This window comes from Carassius carassius, chromosome 37 (assembly GCF_963082965.1).
Source record: "Carassius carassius chromosome 37, fCarCar2.1, whole genome shotgun sequence".
Lineage (NCBI taxonomy): Eukaryota > Metazoa > Chordata > Actinopteri > Cypriniformes > Cyprinidae > Carassius > Carassius carassius.
This window is the reverse complement of record NC_081791.1, coordinates 23,393,352-23,417,040: the sequence shown is the minus strand read 5'-3', so window position 1 is coordinate 23,417,040 and position 23,689 is coordinate 23,393,352. Positions and strand designations below refer to the sequence as shown.

General features: G+C 36.7%; 2 protein-coding genes across 2 annotated transcripts in view; both read right to left on the bottom strand.

Moving 5' to 3' along the window:
- The window catches only part of LOC132118427 (homeobox protein Hox-C10a-like), a 103,086-nt gene that overhangs the window by 29,070 nt on the left and 50,327 nt on the right, over nt 1-23,689 (bottom strand). The gene's annotated exons all lie outside the window — the stretch shown is intronic.
- LOC132118429 (homeobox protein Hox-C13a) lies at nt 1,179-4,794 on the bottom strand. The gene is made up of 2 exons (XM_059528265.1): nt 3,979-4,794; nt 1,179-2,429 (listed from the first exon to the last, which is right to left on the bottom strand). Exons 1-2 carry the CDS (start codon nt 4,640-4,642, stop codon nt 2,173-2,175), a joined length of 921 nt encoding a protein of 306 aa, XP_059384248.1. The 5' UTR covers nt 4,643-4,794; the 3' UTR covers nt 1,179-2,172.

The following is a 23,689-nucleotide window of genomic DNA, read 5'->3' as shown; positions in this document are numbered from 1 at the left end:
TTATAGGTCCAACATATATATATATATATATATATATATATATATATATATATATATATATATATATATATATACACATATACATACATACATACATATATATATATGTTTAACTGTATTAAAAATCTTTAAAAATATATATATATTTTGCGTTAAATCACGTCTGATTAATTCTCCTCTCTTAAGGCTCGGAACTGTACAACACCGTTTTTAGCAAATTAGATATAACAAAGTTGACAGTATTTCATTTATTCGTTGAATGTAGCCTATAAACTGCCTTTAAAATTAAAAGTTTTTTTTTATTACACCATTAGTGTACAAGTGAAAAAGTAGATAAGAAAAAGGACATCTTTAAGCATTAAGTGGATATAATGCTTCCGACCATACCTTCATGATACAAGAAACAGGATAATCCATGTGATCAAGTAGGAATCGGTGAAGACCATATTAAATCTGAATGTTGCGGCATATGGCATATTCATATAGCTAAATTTCATCGAAAATTCGCTTTCTTTCGACTTTATTGTTTAAAAACATTACTTAAATTATGGTAAAATTACCTACGAATGGAGCAGACTTTTAAATCTAAATGAACTACAACCAGTAATTACATTATTAATACTATAATGAAATAAACGCTACGTTACTAGATCACATGCAAGTGCACTGCTTGAATTATTAAAATATGTAAGGCGTAGCCTACTGGAAGCCCGTTGCTAGAACATTCTGATTAAAATTATAGGCTACTCGGCGCTAAATTTTAGACTGCCAGCATTTAAAGTATATAAATACACCATTTAATTGTTAGTTTAACAATTACATTTAAATGTAAGTTAACTGAAAATACTTTATCATTTGCAGTTGTCAATACCATCTTGTTTTGTCACTAATATGAAGGTTGTGTATATTTTTCAATAGCTATATTTCAAGAATCCCCGAGCACTATTGATAAAGTTAGTCTTTGCAATATGTGCAGACATTTCGCCTATTGAAAAACCCTCACCCAAATGACACAAAAATATTGAATCTATTGTAAGAGCTTATTTGAAAGCTTTATCAAACAGATAAAGATGGATGGACACATATGCATCTCTCTATGAAGCGGTCATAAATGGGCCACCGCTGTCATTGATAATTGAAATGCATTGATTCACTACAAGCAGCATGTACCCAACAAATTCCTTTGTCATTTTTATTTATGAAATATGTCTCAATTCAGTACTTTAGGAATTGAACACCACAATACAGTTCACATACTGCACGAAAAGAGATACAGACAAGTCGTGTGAACAGCTCCAATGCTTTACGATATATATTTCTATATATAAAAACAAAAAGGTTGTGCATTAATGTTTAATACTAAATGATTTTTAAATGCTTACAATCATTCCAGTTGCATGGCAGAGTCATATCCTTCACTGCTAATAGGTACACATACAAATGATCTAACATTCCTTTTTTACAGAACTGTCATACGCGAAATCTAAATTAAATAATAGAAGCATTAAACTGTACAGTTAACATTAGCAGCCTGGTTTACCCTCGGCATTAAAAAGCAATGTATCCCACAGTGAACCATTTAGCTTTTGAAGTCTCGCAGGCTCATTCTAGCAAAATCTTTGTAATGTCCACGATAAACAAATGTCGGTTCTATTCGTGATCCAGTTCAGTATTTGCTACAGCCTTTCGAGAGTTTATACAAGTCTTGATTCATCCAAAATGTCTCACAGATTTTTTCTCTCTCTCTCTTCTCGTACATGTTGAGCCCCTCGAGTGTTTTCTGCTGGCTGGTTGGCTTTGACGCACTGGGGAAGAGATGCAGAAGGGTCGGGTCTCCTTTAAATTTCAGATGCACGTAAACCATGTGTCTCTTTGATATTTGTGTAATTTTAAATATTTATTATTTATATATGTACATTCATAGAAAAGGACGAAGTTGAAATGTTTTCTCTTTTTTTTCTGTATTTTCACAGTTTTGTATCATATGCCCAAAAAGCCAAAGAGTAAGCGGTTATGGTGTGTGTGCATGCTTTAAATTAAATAAAGTGAAAGAAGACAGTTTAGGCATGAGGCTGCCCGGATGTTCTTCATTCATGATTTCTGAACAGAGGTAAATATAAGACTTTCTGGATGGAGGGATATTAGCTGGCGAAAAAAAGTATGAAACGTATATCAAGTATGCATGTGATTATTTGACTTGGATTTACTGACAAACTTTTTTTCCTTCACTCTGCGGTTCTGGAACCAAATAGTAACTTGGCGTTCTGAGAGGTTGGTTGTCGCAGAAATGCGTCGTCTCTTGTCTTTGGTGATGAACTTGCTTGCTGCATACTCTTTTTCCAGTTCCTTTAGTTGTATCTTTGTGTAGGGAACACGCTTTTTGCGCCCTCGACGATAACTGCTGACTTCTGGCTGCAACGGAACAACATCTATAAAAAAAAAGGGAAACATTATTATTAATTGTTTGTCCAGTGAGACACTTACAAAAGATGAAGAAAGTTTGGTTCAATTCGACACTTTAGAAAAATACCAAAAACAGTTATCTATTAAATAAAGTAGCCTTTTTAATTGTTGCGTCAAATGATTTTAACATCTCGAGGCAATACGGTCATAAATGAACAAATGGGTAGTTGTGTTCCTTTTGTTGGCTACTTTATTTATTGAATGGAAAATAATATAGTAATATTAAAATTACCTATATGGGTATATATAGGTAGATAGGGGACATTTTTTCGGTCCATTTCACGATGCTAATGTTATTGAGTGTTTCCATTGGAGTAGCCAATAGAATAGGTTTTTAACCCGCACTGATACACAGACAACAATAAATCATTCTTGAGTAAAGTTTAGATGGATGTGGTTTTTGAGAAGACCAAATCATCCTCAATATATAGTCTTGCTAAAATGCCAGGATTGCGGTTAGCAATGACAAGTGTTTTTCAGTTATAACGCAGTATACTGTCATGTAAATTCACGTGCACCTTAATTATTTTAAAAGTGTTTATTTAGTTATATCCTTATTAGTGGGTATTCGTGGCTACCTGTGTATGTGACCTCTTCTAGGGGGGAGGGGAGGGTTGCTAAACGGGTCAGGGGCGTGATGGTGGTGACAAGTATTCACTATAACGCGCCATTATATTTAATTTAAAGCTGAAAATACAGTGAACTACCAACATAGCACTGGTCATTTTGATTTTTCACAGCTGGGTAATACTGAATGGCTGAGTTGGTATTTGCATCATATGCAATATTTTTGCTCACAGCTAAAATCAATAACTTGACTACAGTACATCAGCTGCTCTATAGGAAACAAATAACGCTGCTCCATGGCATTCGCAAAATGTCCATAACAGATTGCGGGACATCACTCCCGATTAGTGCTGACAAAGATTTATATGCGTGGTTTAAATAAGACCTTCTGTACGGGAGGAGCAAAGGTAGACACTATTGCCATACCCCATTTCCAAATTGCGTGACTTTCCTAGCTTTAGAATCCTGTGACTCAATATTATTTGAGTTAATACATGACTAACCTCTGTAACCAGATACGCCACTCAAAAACTGTATTTTATGTAAGAGGTTGTAAATAAAACGTGTAGTCTAGGCGAACTAAACTCTGTCTTTCTGAAACTTGTAAAGTTTAGGATTCGCTCAAATTCTTGTTGTGGTAAACCAATTGAATATTTACCGACTGTCACGTGTCAAAAATGAATAGAACAAAACCAACACACTTGAGAGGTTCCTGCAGACCTTCTGGAAGCGCAATCATAGTCCATTATGTAGAGTTATGAGATGAAAGCTCTTATGAATTGATTACCATTCGTGAAGAATACATATCGACACATTAAGGCGAATGATCTGCACGTTCAGATTACAATTGGGGAAAGTATGTCCTATCATAACAGGAAGTCGTATCATTCATGTAATACACATGCACTTTTTATACTTTCATAGTTTCATAACTATTCCAACACATACCTGGAAACGGAGATTTCCAAAGATGAGAAGACTGTGTTTGTTCCTTTGAACAGTACACCTGTCCATCCCAGCCATTCGACAGAGCCCAGTGTTGATAGCCCTCCATGGGGATCAATGCATCGTGACGTGGCTCAGGATGCGCACTAATACTGGGGACCACCGACATGTCTAGATATCCCGGAACCGCCTGGTACGAGCTGGCAAAACTCGGGTAGAAAGCAAACTCTTTTGCCCTGCTGGAGAGCTCCTCCGTGGGCAACGCGCTGCTCGTCTCGGCATATTTGTCTGCGGGATGGTATGAACACGGTTTCTGCTGCAAGTTCACGTTGTGCGAGTGAGATAATCTGCAACCGTAGTAAGGGTTTCCAAAGGGGTAGCCGTAACTCAGAGAGGCGCTAGATGACGTCTGTGGAGCGGGGCACTGTCGCCCAGTTTCAGGGGAAGATATATCCGAGTACACGGATCCCTGGTGAGTCGCTATGGTGCCGGAATGCCGCCCCAGCGCGGGGTGTGAGATCAGTTCCCTGCAATGAGTCGCAGGGCAATTCCCGCTCAATCCTTCCATAATTTGGCTTTTATTCTGATTATTTTCATTCGGGCTTTTTTCATACACGTACATCAAGGTGTCCGCCCAGCGTGGATGCAGGACCAGCGAAGTCGTCATATCACGGGCTGCCGATGCTTTTTAAAAGTCGCCTACTCCAAGACTGATACCTCATTTCCAACTACATTTTACACACGCGCATGCGCACGACTACATCCATGTGTCCAGTTCATTAAAGCGCAGGCACGTGATATGCTAACTATCCCAATGAGACTGGGTTGTGGGTGGGAAGAATAATCCCTTTAAACAACTACTGGCTCACGTTTCACGCCTGGCTTCTAAGGTTTTCAGTGCCCGGGCATTGGCTAAGAGAGTTGGAGATAGCTGTTCTTAAAGGGGAAGGCTACATGTTTATAAGGGGAAAGAAAACAACCTCAACATTTCGGCCGACAAATGTCTACTCTGGACACTTGGCAGAATGCACTTTATTTATTTATTTAGCCTTCATTGTCTACAATATCGAACGTTGCATATATGTGACAACATAAACACACACACACACACACACACACACACACACACACACACACACACACATACATATATATATATATATATATATATATATATATATATATAAGGAAACGTGCATAAATTATTAAAGAGTTACACAGAATATGAGTAGCATAAGAAAATTATACATGATCGGAATCGTATGAATTCAGTTATTCTTTAGTTATTTTCTTGCAATAAAAGTATCTTTTCGTCATCAATAACCTAAAGGAAAGGACTAACTTCCATTTGCATTTGAGGGAAAAATACTTGCGTTAGGCTATTTAGTATACGACTGAATTACTCTGCTGTAATTTAAATTTAGAAACAAATAAATTAAAACCCAAATCAACAACAAAATAACTAAATAATATATGCGAATAAAATGCAAAAACACAAACACACTAGAAAACAGAATAAAAACTTTCTATACATGGCACAAAAGCATTAGTGTGCTCTGTAATATTATTTCATGTACAGTTTTTATTATAAAACGAATGGCGTGTTATGACTCTTCTGTGAATTGCTTTTTCCATCGATATGTATGTTTCTGTCTCACTGATATAAAATAATTTGCCTCATATTCAGTTACACAATTGTTTTAAATATTATTTTCCATGTACCCTCCAGCATTCAGGACCGCGTGCTGATGTGAACGTAGCAATGAAAATCATCAAAATATACAGCTGAAAAAAATATTTGAAATGTAAAATATATGGATACATTTTTAAATTTTTCATTAACATCTTTCCCTCCCACTGACTTGTCCAAAATGTATAATGTCAGGATAACACAATACATATCCAAAAATATTTGTAGTTTTTCCAGGTATCGTAGTTGTTTATTATGTTATTCTGCATTTTTATTCTTTTTTGAATTCTAGAATGTAGAATACAACAATATTTAATCAGATCCAGCTAGTGCCATGGCAAGAAAAAACGCACCGACACAGGATCAGACTTTCTTCCGGTCTGATGTTGCAAATTTACAATGCAACGTTTCACGAGGAATGAATAAGAGAGTCTCATACCCTGATAAACATTCCTCTTTTATTAGTTTCAATTGTGTAGCGACTAGACAGACAGAGACGTCTTTGTTTATTACAGAAAATCTGAACAGTTTTTACCATTTTTTTGCGTTAGATATAATGTTGATGAGTTCATTGATTACTCCTGTTTGCAAAGATACATCCATCGTTGTCTTCACAGACTGAAGAATGGACAAATCTTACAAATGACAGCTGCATGGAAGTCCAAGGTCAAGGTAAAAAACGCAGACAAACAGGGTCGTAATCAGAGTCTAGACGGACAAGAATGAACTTCACACTCGTATGCATGCAAACTCGCTGTAGTTTGAAAGGCTTTGAGATACAATTTAGGAAAACGGAAAAGAAACCGGCAAACAATCCAAGTGGTCCCCAAAGTAATTTCTACTTTTTAAAGTGCACCGGCAACTGTAAAACTGTTACGAGTACGAAGACAAATACTACCAACAATGCAGAAATCCCCTTCCGGTAAATTTGCTTTCTTCCTCTCGTATTACTGTGAAGTGCTCCTCTGTATGGCATGTTAATTATGGAGCTTCTAGCTTACTCGTCTGACTTATATTATCAAGATTTGTAGACATTAATTAAATGAGCTACGGTACTAGAACTAGGTTCGTCACAAAACAGGAAAAAAATATGTTTAGTACTGATGCTGTACAATATTTCTTTACATTTTCTGCCTCAAACCAGCAAAATATTGATGTGAAAATAAGATTGTAAAGTAAGCCGTGGGCCAAAGAGTTTTGGTCGAATATTACCTTATTACCGTATTTAATGTAAGGCAGAACTTGCAATAGCTTATGAAGTAAACTAGTAAATTTACCCTGGAAGATCATTTTCAAAAGCTCACTTTGATTGATTTGTCATTAATTGCAAACAAAAACTTCAAAAGTAGATTTTTAACAATTAAATCGGGAAAGATCACTGTTAAACAGCAGTTATAACAGGTACAACACATCTTATTTTTATAAAACAAAATCCCCAAAAATCCCAAGCGATGTAAAAAAGTAGCCTAAATCTCTTAGTCAATAAAAATCAATTTCTATTATTTAAATTATGTTTTATTTATTTCATATTTATTATCGCACTCCACACGCAGCAAGGTAGTTCTCATGTAAGTGCTTCATGTAGCTACAAGTTAAACATATTTATTCAAAAGACCTGCAAGAATCTGTTTGAAAAAAGTAAGTTTTATTCAAACGGTGTAAATTTAAAAGGCTCTGTTGACAATATCTGCTATGTCTCTTATTAGTCTGAAATATGAATTTTAAAGCTACTGTTGTTTACACTTGTCTAGTTTTCAATTAAATTAGTCGCATCTCCTCTCGAACACTAAAATAGTAATACTCAGTACGTGTAATCTCAGGCTTTATACTTCACTAGCCTGTGTTAGGAAATGCATTTCCATGCAACAGTTCAACTTACACCCCTCTTAAGTAAAATACATTTAAATTTTCGACATTTTGCGTTGTGAAACTACATTACGGTTCCGTATTAGCATTTCAAATCAGTGAGCAATGTTTGAAAAACAGCAAGAGCGCTAAAATGGGACTCTTAACACTATTGTGAGCACAGTGTCAAACTGGAAGAGGATCTTGTGAGTGTATCTGTGTCTGAGTCAGTCTGTCTCGTGAACGTGCGCCTGTGATTGGTTATGCGTGAAAGCACTTTTCTTCATTGCATTTCTTTGTTTAAATCACAGAGCACATTATTTCACGTCAAAAGATTTATTTCCCAATATTGCAAACGTAATTTCTTTTAATAGCACGAAGACAAAAAAATAAAAAAATTAAATACATAAATTCGCTGAATATAGCCTACATAAGAGATCTAGCAATCACAAGACGTTTCCTTACAACTTTGTGAACCTAAAAATGCACATCTCTGTGTGTTTCAGTCCATTTAAGCAGTTATTTCTATAGGCATAGTCTCTGGCTTTGATGTTTTAACTTTTCTGTTGCAAAGAATCACAGGTGCACACTTAAATATAAATCTCCATGCCCTTAATTCACAGTTAAATTACCGCTGTGGTGGAATGCTCACTGAAGTATCAACTTCTTAATCTCAGTCCTAAAACTAGAAATCTGAACTTTTTCTGAAAAAAACTTTTTTAGCCCCAGTTAAACATGCTGACAAGGAGAGATGTTTTGAAAATACATATCAAAATATCACATAAATATATTACAAATGCTTAAAGAGGATAAAAAGTGTAAGAAAAGCATTGTCTTGGCTGTTACAAATTGAGATCTCTCAAATATAGATAAAAAGGACGAACCAATTACGTAGTTCAGACATTGTCGACGTCATCAAACGAAAATATCTAAAAACACATAACTTTACAAAAAAATAAACATGCAAATTGTCGGTCACGTGACAAATTCTTCTAATGTCAAACCACATCTAATGGTAAAAAAAGCAAAATATTTAAATATTTCAATTTTATGTTATTTTTCACAACAAATCTTTAGTCTGTTTTCATTGCTCTGTTATTATGCACTTAACGTACAATAACAACCAACGAGCAAACATTAATACAGGTATACGAGTAAGGACAGATACCTGTCGCTGTCTACACATCTCTCTATCCCTGTGGGTCCAAATCGCAATTTAAACTTATACATTTATTTATGCATGTGCCCACGACAGAAAACAAATGAACGGAATTTATTCCCCAGCAAATAACTTTAACCCTGCCGCATGCAAACACATTTACAGTACACAAACGTCAAAATGTATATATATATATATATATATATATATATATATATATATATATATATATATATATATATATATATATATATATATATATATATATTTTTTTTTTTTTTTTTTTTTTTTTTGCTTAATTGTCTTTAAAAATAAAAATAGATTTAAGGCTCTTATAAAGCACAGATTTGAGCTGATCTCATTTGAGCCCATTCATTTATTAATAGAATAAAACAAGAGTTAGACAGCTTTGCTCGTCCGAGTTAAAGTCAATGAAATCTGCCATTCAGAGATTTGGGAGCTGGGTTGTTGTGGCTGAGCGTCTTGCGTTGTCATGGAGTGGGGAAAAATTGATTGCAACACCGGTTAAAGCTCGCTAGCCTGGGCGCTATTAAAAGGTGGCTTCTATTCGGGTTTCCAATGCATAAAGACCTTTTGAATATTCACATTCAATAGTTTAGTCAGTCAGTCAAAAACATAAAAAAAAAATACCTTTTGATGGGTATATCATACATCACAAATGCGATTAATTCACTCCATATTCTTTAAAGATTAATGGTTATACCGAAATTGCTTATTTTCCATCTTAATTATTTGTTAAGACTTGTTTTGCTAAGAGGTGCGTTAAAAGTAGCCTACTTATATCGCTATTACGAAACTGATGCAAAAAAACATCCAAGCAGTTTTACATGCATTTTGAACGAAAGAAAGTTTTTCAAAAAACATAAACGCAAGCTGTTCTTTGCCTTAATCATAAAAAAAGTAAAAGTAAAGTGCTCCAGGCGTTTAAAGCTACACATTGCCTCTGCATGCTCATTCTTGCGGAGCTGTTGCAGGCCTAGTTCAGGAACTGATTCTCCTAAAATTCAAAAATGTCGCTACAGTGGCACAGTGCTATACTATACCCCTATAAGAACATGGTTCAAATAAAATGTAAGCCAAGAAAAGAACAGTAGCTGAGTGGGTAGTACGACTAACGAGTCTTCCTAACTAAACACATCAAACTCTTGTTTCGTAACGACCTTCCTTCTCCTTCCAAAAACCTATACCTTCCCTTAGAAGAAAAACATTCTTATAAATCTCGCATAGATGTCAGCAGAATATGGCTAGGCCTGCGTCAATTCTGTCTCGGTGCAGTGCGGTGTAAATCTGTGGCTGATATGAAGAACGTGAGCAATACGATCATTCAAATCTGCGGCCAGGCAGAGTATACAGCAAGAAATGGGAAGTATCATTGCGTTCCTAATAATGATACACGGACCGGGATGTTCATTTTTAACCGTTTTAACACAGAAACCCCAGTAGTACCGGTTTAGATTTCTCTGTTATTTGTATATCACCTGCTTTGCAATTATAACAAGCACTGGTTACACTGAAGCCAGAGAGCAATCTTACAAAACCAGAAACAAACCACGAAAAAATGATTATGGACACTGTGCACCCATGTTTTGTTATGACGATCCATTTATGATGACTTGTTTAAAGTAGTAGTAGACAACATTAAAATTAAAAAAACACCTGACAAATGTCATGCAATATGACAATTCGTCCTTGATTTTCTGCATCACTCGTTTATTTTTCTACGTTAAGGCCTTTAGATTCAGAAGGCTGCTTCACAATGACAACCAAAGGTCCGGTTGTCACGTCGTCTATACAGACAAAATGTCTCCCCCACTTTCAGACACGTCTCGTCGGAAGTCCAAGTTCAAGTTAAAGGAGGCGGCCAGTTCCTCTGCAGACATGTTAATTGCGACAGGCCCTAAGTGTAGCTTTCTCGGTTTCTGACATCTTTTCAGATAGTCAAACAATAGTCAAGTTTTCTTATTTCCTCCATATCTAACAGAAAATAGCCTACCGTTGAGATCTCAGAATGCATGTGCCAGCAGTGAGATTTGAAAATGAACCATGATCTTGGTGAGCTGGAATATTTTGAACCGATCTCATTGTATTGTTATAAGTAATGCTTCTAGCGCTTGTTTTACGTGAAATTGTTTCAAACCTAGCAATTTGGGATTATTTCAGAATATTTACTTATTTGAGAAAGAAAAAAGCAGAAGAAAAACATTACAGCAGCCAGCAGATAGCAGTTTACTTCAAGTCACTTCTATTGTATTATACTGTAGAAAACAGCCACATATACACTACATATCATATGCTACATATCACACCTAATCTACTGATCTGGAATAAGCAAAAAAATAAAAATAAAAACATGGGCCTTTGTTATGTCATTGTCTCTTTGTTTAGGCTTCTAAAAAGCAACACATTTTGAGTTTATTTTTAACAAAGGACCAAAACGAGACTACTTTTGCGGCTTAAACACAAGGGATGACACCATCGTCTTTTCAACAACATGCAACAATTAATTACAACAGCAGCGAGTTCTTTGACGTTTAACAATGTTTTTTTCCGTAGCAACAGCTACAAACAGCAAAACTAGAACTTGCACACCCACAATAACTTGCTACTATTAACAGCACAGCATTTTTTTTACACAAGGCGTCACAGGAAAAAATATATATTATCGGATAACAATTTTTTTATCTACAAAACTATCAAATTATAATCTCTTTATAATCGTATAAAATAACTACACGAAAATAAGAAACCCAGTGTAAGATCAAATAACGTTATCATGTCGACACAGTACACTCTCATACAACCTTTCTCTCCTAAATTTAAACAAATAAGTAATGGCCTATTAGAAGTTACATAAGACATACACCGATCATCCTATTTGCTAAATTATAATATTGGTTCTCAACAAAAGGTGCAAACAATGATATTAAATAGCAGAAAAAATGAGCAAAAATGCAGGAAAACCAAATTAATGTGCAGGTCTTAGAGGATTTAGCTTAAGAACAGTGAAATGCAAACAGTCATTGATCATCGAGGATACTACAACTATAGGAACCCAGAGGATGCGTGTTAATTCCGATATTACTGTAATTATATGTGTAGTAAATATCTATTGTGTAAAAATATCTTAATGAGCGCAGTTTTAAGTCAAATATGATCTCTATTTATTATTATTATTATTCTGCATAGGGCATGCAAACTTGGGGTCCTAACTGTGTGTGTGCGTGTATGGAAACAAAAACGGACGTGCAAAGAGCTGAGCTGGAATGTAAGTACTAAATAATGTACAAAAAAGCATGGATGAGAACAACAAATCTGCAAATGTGACGGCATATTCTGACAGTCTGCTGGAAATTTCTGGAAAAACACGACGATCAGCCTGCAGTAATTAGCTATTTTTAAACAGAATCACAACGACACATATCGGCGTGCCCAAAGTATGTGCACACATAATGAAGAGGGGTGGTTTTATAGCCTAGGCTTACCATCAATTTATCACAATGGACAAAATTATTTTTGCTATAGGAATATATTAAATCTAATCTTCCATGGTATCATTTTCGCTACTCTCTGGTACCTTGACACGCACGTTTAAACTCTATGTTATGTTCCTTCAATTATTTTCAACCGTTCTAATCTTTAGAATAAGAAACTGTTGTAGGCTATAAAAAACCTTTTATATCCAGAAACGCTGGGTGTTCCCAAAACATTTTATATAAAGTTGCACACTACATCACAAATCCAAACTACTCAGACCTAAAGCACCTAAGAACATGTTCAGATCTGAATTCTGTACAGATTATCTATTCTTTATTTTGTTACATTTTTTGGAACGAAACAGAACGGTTTGTTTTTGTTAATATTAACAGCTGTAACGGATATGCACTTAAATGGTCCTTCGTAATTAGAATAAGATATGTATCTTAGGAACAAATAATTGACAAATCGTTTCTGAAATCAAACGAAAAGAAAAGTAGCTTTAACCTCTCTGGAAAGCTTTACAATTATACATCTTTCTGCATTTGACATCGATTAACAATACATGCTATCATGAAGCTCGATGTTGCACATGTATTACCCTGGCAGACTTCAGTTACTGCAAAAGCATCGTTGATTATTTGATTTTGACTTAATGTATAGTTTAAATTATCTTTAACATAGCCTACTTAAATATAACTTTCAAAATGTCAAAACAGCGACTCTGAACTTGTTAGAAGCTGTACATCGACAACTTTCTCAAAATCCAAAATATAAACGACATCATTTAGAACAGGAAGTCTAAAAATACTTGTGCGTAAAGCTATTTGTGCCGTTTTTTACGTGTCCCACCACATTACTATCCACATAATTCCAGATTTACAGTTGAGGAAAAAGGAAAGGTGGGTCACAATCAATATATTGGCACGAAAGTATAAGTACTAAGTCAGTGAGCACTAAAATGTAGCTCTTTGGACACCTATCCAAGTTGGCGTATATTGTGAAAATAAAGTTAATATCGCATCAGACCACTGCAATATACCACATTTTAAACTATAAGACAGAAATAGGAATGAATCCGTACTTGCAACACTAGTGTCCTATATACGCACGTCAAAGATAAATTATGCATTTTTAAAAAGTGCGTTTTAAACAAGAATACAGATGCCATCTAATACGTTGAGATACGAAATTAATAGATTCGGATATAAAATCGAAAAGTACTTAATTCATATTCGGCTGGACAGGGACAAGAAGTAAAGTTCAAGTTCAAAGTCTTTCACAGCAGAGAGCCAAGGAGAACGCGCAAGGAGACCCATTCACCTCTTACAAAATAAATCACAGTATGAATGCACAACTTTTGCCTTTAAATTTTAAAACACGTTTCTACTTGCATTTTTTTATTATTAAATTTAAATAGTTTAACAAAACGGAATTTCTTTTTATATAGAAAAACATTAAAATACGTGTTCGCAATTTAAACAATATGCTATTTAAAAAAAAAAAAAAAATTAAAAGGGTGATAATTGAATAGAGAAATCACGAGGACATCACAAAAGCAACTTCCTGACAGGTATATATATATACAGTATATTATAGCCTACCCATGGTCACGTTCAGAGGTGCATTTGACAAATTTCGTCACCGTCCGTCTTGAACCAAACTGTGTTCTAAGTTTCTAAGTTTGATTATACGCGCAACACTGGATGTGTTATTTTTGGCATATGCTACTTAAAATTGCAGCTTCACAAACCTTGCACAGTGAATTTAAAACCGTAAGTGATACTCATCACCTCTTCTGTTTAACAACATTTTATCATTCAAAACTCAGTGTTTAAGTGTTCCCCATTTTCTCATTTACAACCAATATTTTGAAATATTATAGACCTGTAAAAACATATCTCAATAAAAAGTGTACTTATTTTCTTTTGTTTCCTAACATTAGATTCTATTTCAGCATAAAGTGACCAGAATAATATGGCAGTTACAGTTCAAAACTTTATTATACTTTAGTGATAATCTGGGGAGCCACGAACGTGAGATATCTTGGATCAGTTCGACTAACTGCTCAGAAGAACACGTGTATTGGAAATAAAATTAATTATAAAAAGTTTTTTTTGATCCCATTATCTTGCTGAACAAAATTACCATGTTAATTCATAGTTCCTCTCTATACGGTCTTCTGTATGGGCTTTTTATTCTTCTGGATAAAAGTTTTATCAACTTGCATACAAGAACGCCACGCTCAAAAATGTTTCTTAAATACGTCCAAAAAACGAAAATTCGCATTCGCAAATGAGAACCAGTTTCAAATACTTTTAATAATGGAACCTAATCACATGGATGGATAAACCTATGTGACATTACACCGTTTGGAGCTACACAAAGGCGTGGACCGGTCATCAGATAAAGCCATTCTACCCTGAGTTCCAAATAAACATTTTAATTATGTTAAATGTGTGCCTTCAGTACTCCGATTGGTTTTATTGATTTAATTGGTATGTTTAAAGACCTATTCTTGTTTGGATAAAAGTTGTTTTTCTCAGTCAAGCCATCTATAAATGCAATGTAAATACAAACCAAATGTAATTTGAAATTAAAGCTTTTTTATTAACATAGCCAGAGTGGTTATGGGGCACTGAAAAACCGCGTTTTGCAACAGTTCATCCTGCGTGGGATTTTATGAAGAGCCCTGCAGAAGCGAAGAGTTGTGATTTTAAATTCGCCTATATCAAAGCAACGGGCGTTCAGGGGCCTTAATTAATCCTGTCCTTAATTAGATAATTAAGGCATCCTGCTGCTGTAAAATAATGTGCATGAGTGAGATATTAAATGCTTGAAAGGACTTAACACGACTGTCGACTGCAGTAATGTACAGTCTCTGAACACTAGACAATATGTACGTTACTCACTCTCATAGCAAGAGCTTGGATGCTGGTGTACAAGCACGCGACTCTCTGCAAAGTATAGTAGACAACTAGAGGATGGAGACAAATCAAAGGTTGTTTTTTTTAAGTGTTCATGTTTCATGGCAAAATTAACTCAATACAGCCTTCATTATATATAAATCCTTGTAGATTATTGCATGCATAATGTTTTGGTACAGTCCCTGTTCCTTATTTGCTTCAAGTCTGTGACATACTGGACGACTTTCAGAAGAAATCTGAGAACTAAACATTTTCCAAAAATTTTTTCCTACTCAGTGTGCTTCACCACTAAATACTGAGATGAAAGTGAATAAGAGGACACTTCATAAGAGATTGAGCTGCAGGGCTCGGTGAAGGTTCATTGTGGTCAGCAGTAAAATCTGAAAATCAGCTGGTGGGGTTTAGGAGTTGGATGAAACTCCACAACACAGATCGCTTACAGTGATTATAGGTTGCTATTGCTGGGTGTTCAAGCTCACCGTTGAGTCTGACACAATAACTGAATGTCCCAATGTATGGAGAACAACAGGAAGACTTGCCAAGAACAACCCACTGACAATTTAAATGATGGTCAATAATTAGCTTTCTGAATTGGGGTGTCTGGGATTCTCAATTTGAACACTGCATTACAATTGTAGTACATCCCAAACATTTATCATAAAAAAAAAGCTTGCACTAGTGTACGGTAATGGTTTGGCTACCCTAAACTCTTTTTCATCAATTTGGGCAAAAATACAAGCAAAAACACTAACTAATAGCATATTTTGTGAGAAAAATCATTTTATAAGCAGTTAAATAGTTCCAATAATACAATTGTCCAAATAATTGTGGCTCCAAGTGTATTTTATTTTACTGTTATGGATAGTTTTGACATGGAATTCAGCAAGTCATTTCATATTGATAAAAGTTATTTTTTTAAATGCTTTGTAACATTACAGAATAAAAGCACTAGCACTATCATAGCCAGTTGACCAAGAGTGATAAACTGGTTGTATAATATGCATGGAGGTCTAAAACCTAGGAAATCTATTAGCATTCCTATTCATTTCAGTGGCAAAAAGCATGCAACTTAAAATCTGCCATCAGAATACAGAAGTTCCTGAGCTATAATACAATGTGACTAAATCTGGTGTTGCAAGATAATGATATAATCACAACACAGATTGGATAAGGTTACCATAAGAATGCACTTGGTCTCGAACCCTTTACTAGCAACTATCCTGAGCTGAGATTTGAAGGGCAGCAGACAAGGAAAAATATAAGTCAATCTCACATTTTAAGAGCCCTACAAAAACATTCATACAATAACCACGCACTATGCTAACCGGCCAAACCTTGACCTTTGTTAATATACACCAAGTCTACAAAAACTAATAATGGTTTGCATAAAACAAGCTCACTCCAGTTACGCTGATCAGGGAAAATCGTGGCTATTGTCATTGGATAAATGAATGTTGCTGTGTCAGACAGGTTGGATGCTAAAAAACAAAACAAAAAAAACCCAAAATGTTTGTGCTTTTTTGTGCAGAATAAAACCTACGAATGAATTACTTACTGTTGATTCTGCATTTGAGCTGGTATAAGAGAATATACTTTAATGCTGAAAATAAAATTACACACTTCAACTTCAAGAAAATGTGCAATAAATCAGCAATAAATATAGCAACTCATGTAATCTTGTTAATATTAGCCACACATTTGCATTATTATGAAAAATACCAAAAATTCAAACATTTACGAGGAAAAAAATCAACATGCCTTGCAGCCAAAGATGAAGATGACTGCTGGGGGGAAAAATAGCTGAATATATCAATATCCAAACTTGAGCTTCTACTACCATGTTTAAAAGAAAATGTATAAAAGAATTACACATCAGTTCGAACACTGCAGAAACATAGCTCAGTATGTGGCTGTACAAGGCTTCATCATTTTGCGTTCCTAACTTACAAAATAATGTTAACCAGTACTCCTTCAGGTGATCCTGGAGTTGAACTGTCAAAAAATTAGACATTACTACATACAATAGAGAACTTATATGGGAAGATGGTGTACATTAATAAGACCTGTTGTGTTCTTTATTTCTAGCAACATGACAAGCAATTACTTATTTGGTGTAAGAAATGTGGTCTCAAAATGAAATAGTCTGTGTTTCTTGCATTGCTGACATCTGGGTCATGCATGTGGGATAAGAAGGCAATGGTATTCTGGTGGCACATACCCCTTTTCTGATAGTAACTAGATTGTGGAACGATCGTTTTAATGGCATTGTATTTATGCACCTACTTTATAGGATTTATATTTTTATAGATATTTTATACCTATAAAAAGTAGATAAATTACCAGGGAACACAATAAATGTGCCTTTAAACAAAAAGTGTGTTTACCAAACAGTTCTACAAACAGTATTTTTTTACTGAGGTTTTTGGCATCACTGCATGCAGATACAGTATGTATCACAAAGAAACACAAAGTAAACATACACTTTTAATGTGGTGACAAAGATAAAGGACTCAATCTGTCCGAAACCTCTCTCATATATGGACATTTTGTTGATTTCTATCATTCTTTTCCTATGACGTGTCCTTGAAATTAGAGTTAGAGGGGAGACTTCATGCTATGGTGAAGTTTACAAGTATTCCATTACACCAAAGCCTGTATATCATACTAACCATAGAATATTGTTAATTTGCATGATAATAGAAAATGGTGGTCTAGTTATGCTCTAGGAGTCAATACACTAAAGATAAAAACAATAGTTAATATATTAAAAACAAACTTCTGTTACTATGGCCTTAACTTAATATATAAATGAACTAAGTATTACATATTGTATTAGAACTAAGTATAATTTTATTAACATTTGAGATGGAGTAGGAAAAAGAAAACGTTCTAAAGGCGAGACATTTTTTCTCTTCCATGTACTTGACATTTTTTGACTATTTGCATTTGTAGATTTCAATTCTTATCTGAACTGCCAAATTTAACTAGATTTCATGGCATCAAAACTTTTATCAAAATAAACAAAAATTTTGAACCCGTCTCCATCCAATGTTCAGATTTCTGTTCTGGAAATGTATGCAAATGAGCACATATTTATTTAATGTGTTGCACTGCATCAGTCCTTAAAAAGTTTAATAAAAAGTCAAGTCAAGTCAAGTCTGTTTTATTGTCAATTCTTCCACATGTACAGTACATACATACAGAGAATCGAAATTGCGTTACTCTCAGACCCCCGGTGCATACAGATAACATTAACAGTAAAGCCTAAAAATCTAGATCAAATATAAAATGTAGATACAACTATACAATAAGGGAATGTAAAAAAGACATATAATAAAATAAAAAAATAAAGTTAAATAAAGCAGCGCAAGTTCATAGTTCAATGGTGCATGGGGCAGAAGAGGGGAGGGGAGGGCAAGTTTGGGAGGGAGTTCAGCTTGCTGACAGCCTGGTGGATGAAGCTGTCCTTCAGTCTGCTGGTCCTGGCCTGGAGACTCCGGAGTCTCCTCCCTGATGGCAGAGGGCTGAAGAAGCTGTGTGACGGGTGGGTGGGATCACCTGCGATGCAGAGGGCTTTGCGAGTGAGACGGGTTCCGTAAATGTGCTGGAGGGAGGGGAGAGAGACACCAATGATCTTCTCAGCTGATCTCACTATGCGTTGCAGAGCCTTTCGGCAGGACGCGTTGCAGGCGCCATACCACACAGTGATGCAGCTCGACAGGATGCTCTCGATGGTGCCTCTGTAGAAGGTGTACATGATCGGGGGTGGGGCTCTGGCTCTTCTCAGTTTGCGGAGGAAGTAGAGACGCTGTTGTGATTTCTTGGCCAGTGCTTCTGTGTTTTCAGTCCAGGAGAGGTCCTCTGTGATGTGCACACCCAGGAACTTGGTGCTGCTCACTCTCTCCACAGTTGCACCGTTTATGGTCAGAGGAACATGCTGAGTGTGCGCTCTCCTGAAGTCACCAACAATCTCATTCGTCTTCTCCAAGTTCAGAGAGAGATTGTTGTCACTGCACCATCCTGCCAGGCGGCTCACCTTGCTCCTGTAGTTTGTCTCATCTTTGTTGCTAATGAGACCCACCGCAGTTGTGTCATCTGCAAACTTAATGAAGAGGTTGGAGTTGTGTGATGGTGTGCAGTCATGGGTCAGCAGAGTGAAGAGGAGGGGGCTCAGCACACATCCTTGGGGGGCCCCAGTGTTCAGTGTGATGGTGCTGGATGTGTTGCTGCCGACCCGTACTGCCTGAGCTCTTCCAGTCAGAAAGTCCAACAGCCAGTTGCACAGCGAAGTGTTGAGCCCCAGCTGGATCAGTTTGTAAATGAGCTGTTGAGGGATGATTGTGTTGAATGCTGAACTGAAGTTTATGAACAGCATTCTGACATATGAGTCCTTTTTGTCTAGATGTGTGAGTGCTGAGTGGACGGCAGTGGCGATGGCATCATCGGTCGACCGGTTGGATCGATATGCAAACTGGAAGGGGTCCAGGGAGGCGGGGAGGGCAGACTTGATGTGGTGCATGACTAGCCATTCAAAGCACTTCATGAGGAAGGGAGTAAGTGCAACAGGACGTTAGTCATTGAAGCAGAATGGAGATGGCATCTTTGGAATTGGAATGATGGTGGTAGTTTTGAAACATGTGGGAACAACAGCCTGACTCAGTGAGATGTTGAAAATGTCTGTGAAGACATCAGTGAGTTCTGCTGCACAGTCTCTCAGTACACGCCCAGGGATGTTGTCAGGACCCGGAGCTTTGCATGCATTGATCCTGCTGAAGGATCTCCTCACGCTGTCTGGGGTCAGCGTCATCACCTGGTCGCCAGGAGGAGGTGGAGTCTTCTGTGCAGTGGTGCTGTTTTGTTGCTCAAAGCGAGCGAAGAAGGTGTTCAGCTCGTTCAGCAGAGATGTTGCTGTCACAGGTCCGTGGTGGGGACTTGTAGTCCATAATGGTCGGTATCCCCTGCCACAGGATCCTAGTGTCTCTCCTGTCGCTGAATTGATGGGCTATCCTCCTGGAGTGCTGTCTCTTAGCCTCTCTGATGCCGCGGGACAGGTTGGCCCTGGCTGTTCTCAGGCCCACCTCATCTCCAGTTCTGAAGGCAGAGTTCCTCATCTTCAGGAGTCTGTAGACCTCCCCTGTAATCCACAGCTTCTGATTGGCCCGGACAGTGATAAGAGCATGTGCATGCTTTTTGCTGAACATAAACATTGGTGATGTTGATTTTGTTATGGGGAAAGCGTGCGTATGCGTCATGGTACTTTCCGAAATTTTGGCCGAAAACTTTAATGTGGGGAGGAGAATTCTCAACTCAACTCAACTTCTATTTATAAAGCACTTTCAAAACCATTAGAATGGACCAAAGTGCTGTCCATAAGTAGGCTGATCACTAACTCTAAAATATATACCAACATTAAGTTACATTAAAAACAAGACACAAGAAAATCGAACAGCAAATCACTCACAGTTCTCAGACCTAATCAAATGCCAAAGGCTTGATTAAATAAATAAGTCTTCAAATTCCTTTTTAAAAATATCCATACCTGATGAGATTTTTAGGGATAGTGGCAACTCATTCCAAAGTGCAGGAGCCGCCACAGAAAAATCGCGGTCTCCACTACGCCTCAAGCGAGACCGTGGGACGGTTAGGAGCATATTCCGAGAGGAGCGAAGGTGACGTTGAGACTGATAAGGAATTAACATGTCTTTTATGTACTCAGGAGCTTGATCATGTAGCGCTTTAAAAACAAACATCAACACCTTATATTGTATTCTGTATCTAACAGGTAGCCAGTGAAGGGATATCAATAAAGGTGTTATGTGATCCCGTTTTCTGGTATTTGTTAAAAATCTCACTGCAGCATTCTGGACACACTGAAGACGAGTAACCAGTGATTCACTTATGCCCAGATAAAGAGCATTACAATAATCCAGCTGGGTTGAAACAAAGGCATGCGCAACAATCTCCAAGTCCTTGTACGAAAGAATTGGTTTCAATTTAGACAATTTTCTTAAATGAAAGAAAGATGATTTCACAACGCTATTAACTTGACGATCAAAGCGCAGTTCTGAATCGAAAAATACTCCAAGGTTCTTTACATAACTTTGCATATTGTTGGACAGTAGTCTATTATTTCCAGCCGGAGCAATTTTTACAGAGCATGTCCTGTCATGCAGATAAGAGGAAAGCCACTTAAGGGCTACACCATTGATCCCTACATAATCTCTAAGGCGGTCTATTAAAACTGCGTGATCTAAAGTATCAAAGGCTGCACTTAAATCTAGCATCATTAAGGCAACACTTTTCCCGGAGTCAATACTTAACAAAATATTGTTTGTAACCTTCAATAGTGCTGATTCTGTGCTATGTTTGGTCCTAAATCCAGACTGAAAAATATCCACTATGTTATTTACAATCAAGAAATCTGTAAGTTGATTATGGACAACTTTCTCTAAAATCTTATTCATAAAAGGCAATTTCGAAATAGGTCTGAAATTTTTTAACTCATGTAAATCCAAGTTATATTTTTTTAATACCGGCTCAATAACAGCATGCTTAAACCCTGAAGGTACAGTTCCATGATATAAACTACTATTGATAATCAGAAGTATATTAGGACCAATAGTGTCTACAACCTCTTTAAACAATCGCGACGGGAGAACGTCATAAAGTGAGATAGTCGGCTTTAAATGCATTATTATCTTTTCCAACTCAACTAATGTAATAGATGCAAATTTACTTAAACAACGAGAAGGATTAATTATATCGGCTACAACATTGCCTACAGGCACAATATTCGACCGAATAAGAACAACCTTATCAATAAAATAATTTAAAAAACTATCACACAGATCCTTAGACGGGGAAGGAAAATAGTTGATAGACGGACTCAATACTTTATCTATAGTTGAAAATAGTACCTTCAGATTATTTGCATTATGTGATATAATTCGCGAAAAATATGAAGATCTAGCGGCTCTAACAGCGTTTTGATAGTTTGATAGAGATTCTCTAAGAATATCATAAGATATCTGCAATTTATCTTTCAGCCACTTACGCTCTGCAAGCCGACAAACCCGCCTCAAATTACGCGTTACATCATTTAACCACGGTCGTTTTTTTAACTTTTTGACATCTCATTTTAAAATGCGCAACATTATCCAAAATTTCAGAGCAAACATGATTAAAAGAGTCCACCAATTCATCAGTTCCTACAACTGACAATATGGTAGGCTCAATATGAGGGGCTAATTCAGTAAAAGCAGTTGAGAACACACTAGATGTAGAAGTAGTGATAACCCTGGACAAGAATGATGGAGGCTGATGACAGTCATTTGTTGTAGAGGTAAAATTAAACCTAATAGGCATATGATCCGAGATGGCCATTTCTTGAACACAAATATTTTCTATCGTTATCCCCAAAGAAAAGACCAAGTCAAGTGTGGCCATGATCGTGTGTAGGTCCGGAAACACATTGATATAAGTTAAAAGAATCAACTAAATTCAAGAATTCCTTGGTCATGGGTTTACCAGGACAACAAACATGAATGTTAAAATCACCCATAATCAAAATCCTGTCAGCAGATGGAACAACCGCAGATAAAAACTCACAAAATTCATCAAGAAAATTCTTATTATAACCAGGAGGCCTATATATCAAGGCACAAATCACTGGCGAGGGCAAGTCAATCTTCATTAATTGAACTTCAAAACTCTTTGAACTTTCAACAGGCAGTAACTTGCACTTCATCATGTTATTAAAAATAACAGCCAAGCCTCCACCTCGACGATTACTTCTCGAAGTACTTAAATAGCTACATCCCGTTGGTAAAAGCTCAACAAGAGGACTCATATCAGCGTCATTTAGCCAAGTTTCAGTGATAAAAAGAAAGTCCAGACCATACTTTACATAATAGTCATTCAAGATGAATGTTTTGTTGACAACTGAGCGTGCGTTTATCAAAGCCATGAGCACTGTGGTCGACTCAACGGGCCGATTAGGGAAAGAAACAGCACTTAGCTTCATTGCCCCAGCTCGTCTCACGGAGCGCAAATTTGAGTGCACCACGCCTCCGCGTCTGGTCTCTCTCTGTGTAGTCCAACGCAATGATGTTGATGTGGGAGGCAGAACATGTAACAAATAGGAAGGCCGCGACTCCACTGTTGGTCTAGCTCCACTATTCAGGATCCTCAATTTCACCAAGACTCCAGCCCGTATGCCTCGTCTCCTGCGGCGTCTCCTCTTCCAGCACGCGCATCCAGTTACCTGACAGACTTTAAACGGCAGCTGGAACATGCATGGCTGTTCAGCAAACAATTTCAAGTTCAAATCACGGCTGCACATATTCAAGGCCGTAGAACAAAGACTTAGCAGCGAAAGGCGATCATAGATCAACTGTGAGCAGTCCAAATAATTGATAAAACATAAAAGTAAAACAAATAAACTAAAAACAGACATTCTAAATGTGGAGCGACGGCAAGCCAACACACAACCTGGCGCCATCTTGGATATAAAATTATTGATAGAATTATTGAATAAATTATGTTATTTTAGTTTTCTTTGTGCACAAAATTGAAGTTTAGTCCACTGATGCTACATGG

Excerpts from the sequence above, each read along its gene's own strand:
- LOC132118429 (XM_059528265.1), bottom strand. The coding sequence starts at position 4,642 with ATGACGACTTCGCTGGTCCTGCATCCACGCTGGGCGGACACCTTGATG. Across the intron at positions 2,430-3,978 it reads TTGGAAATCTCCGTTTCCAG|ATGTTGTTCCGTTGCAGCCA; the intron begins GTATGTGTTGGA and ends TTTTTTTTATAG.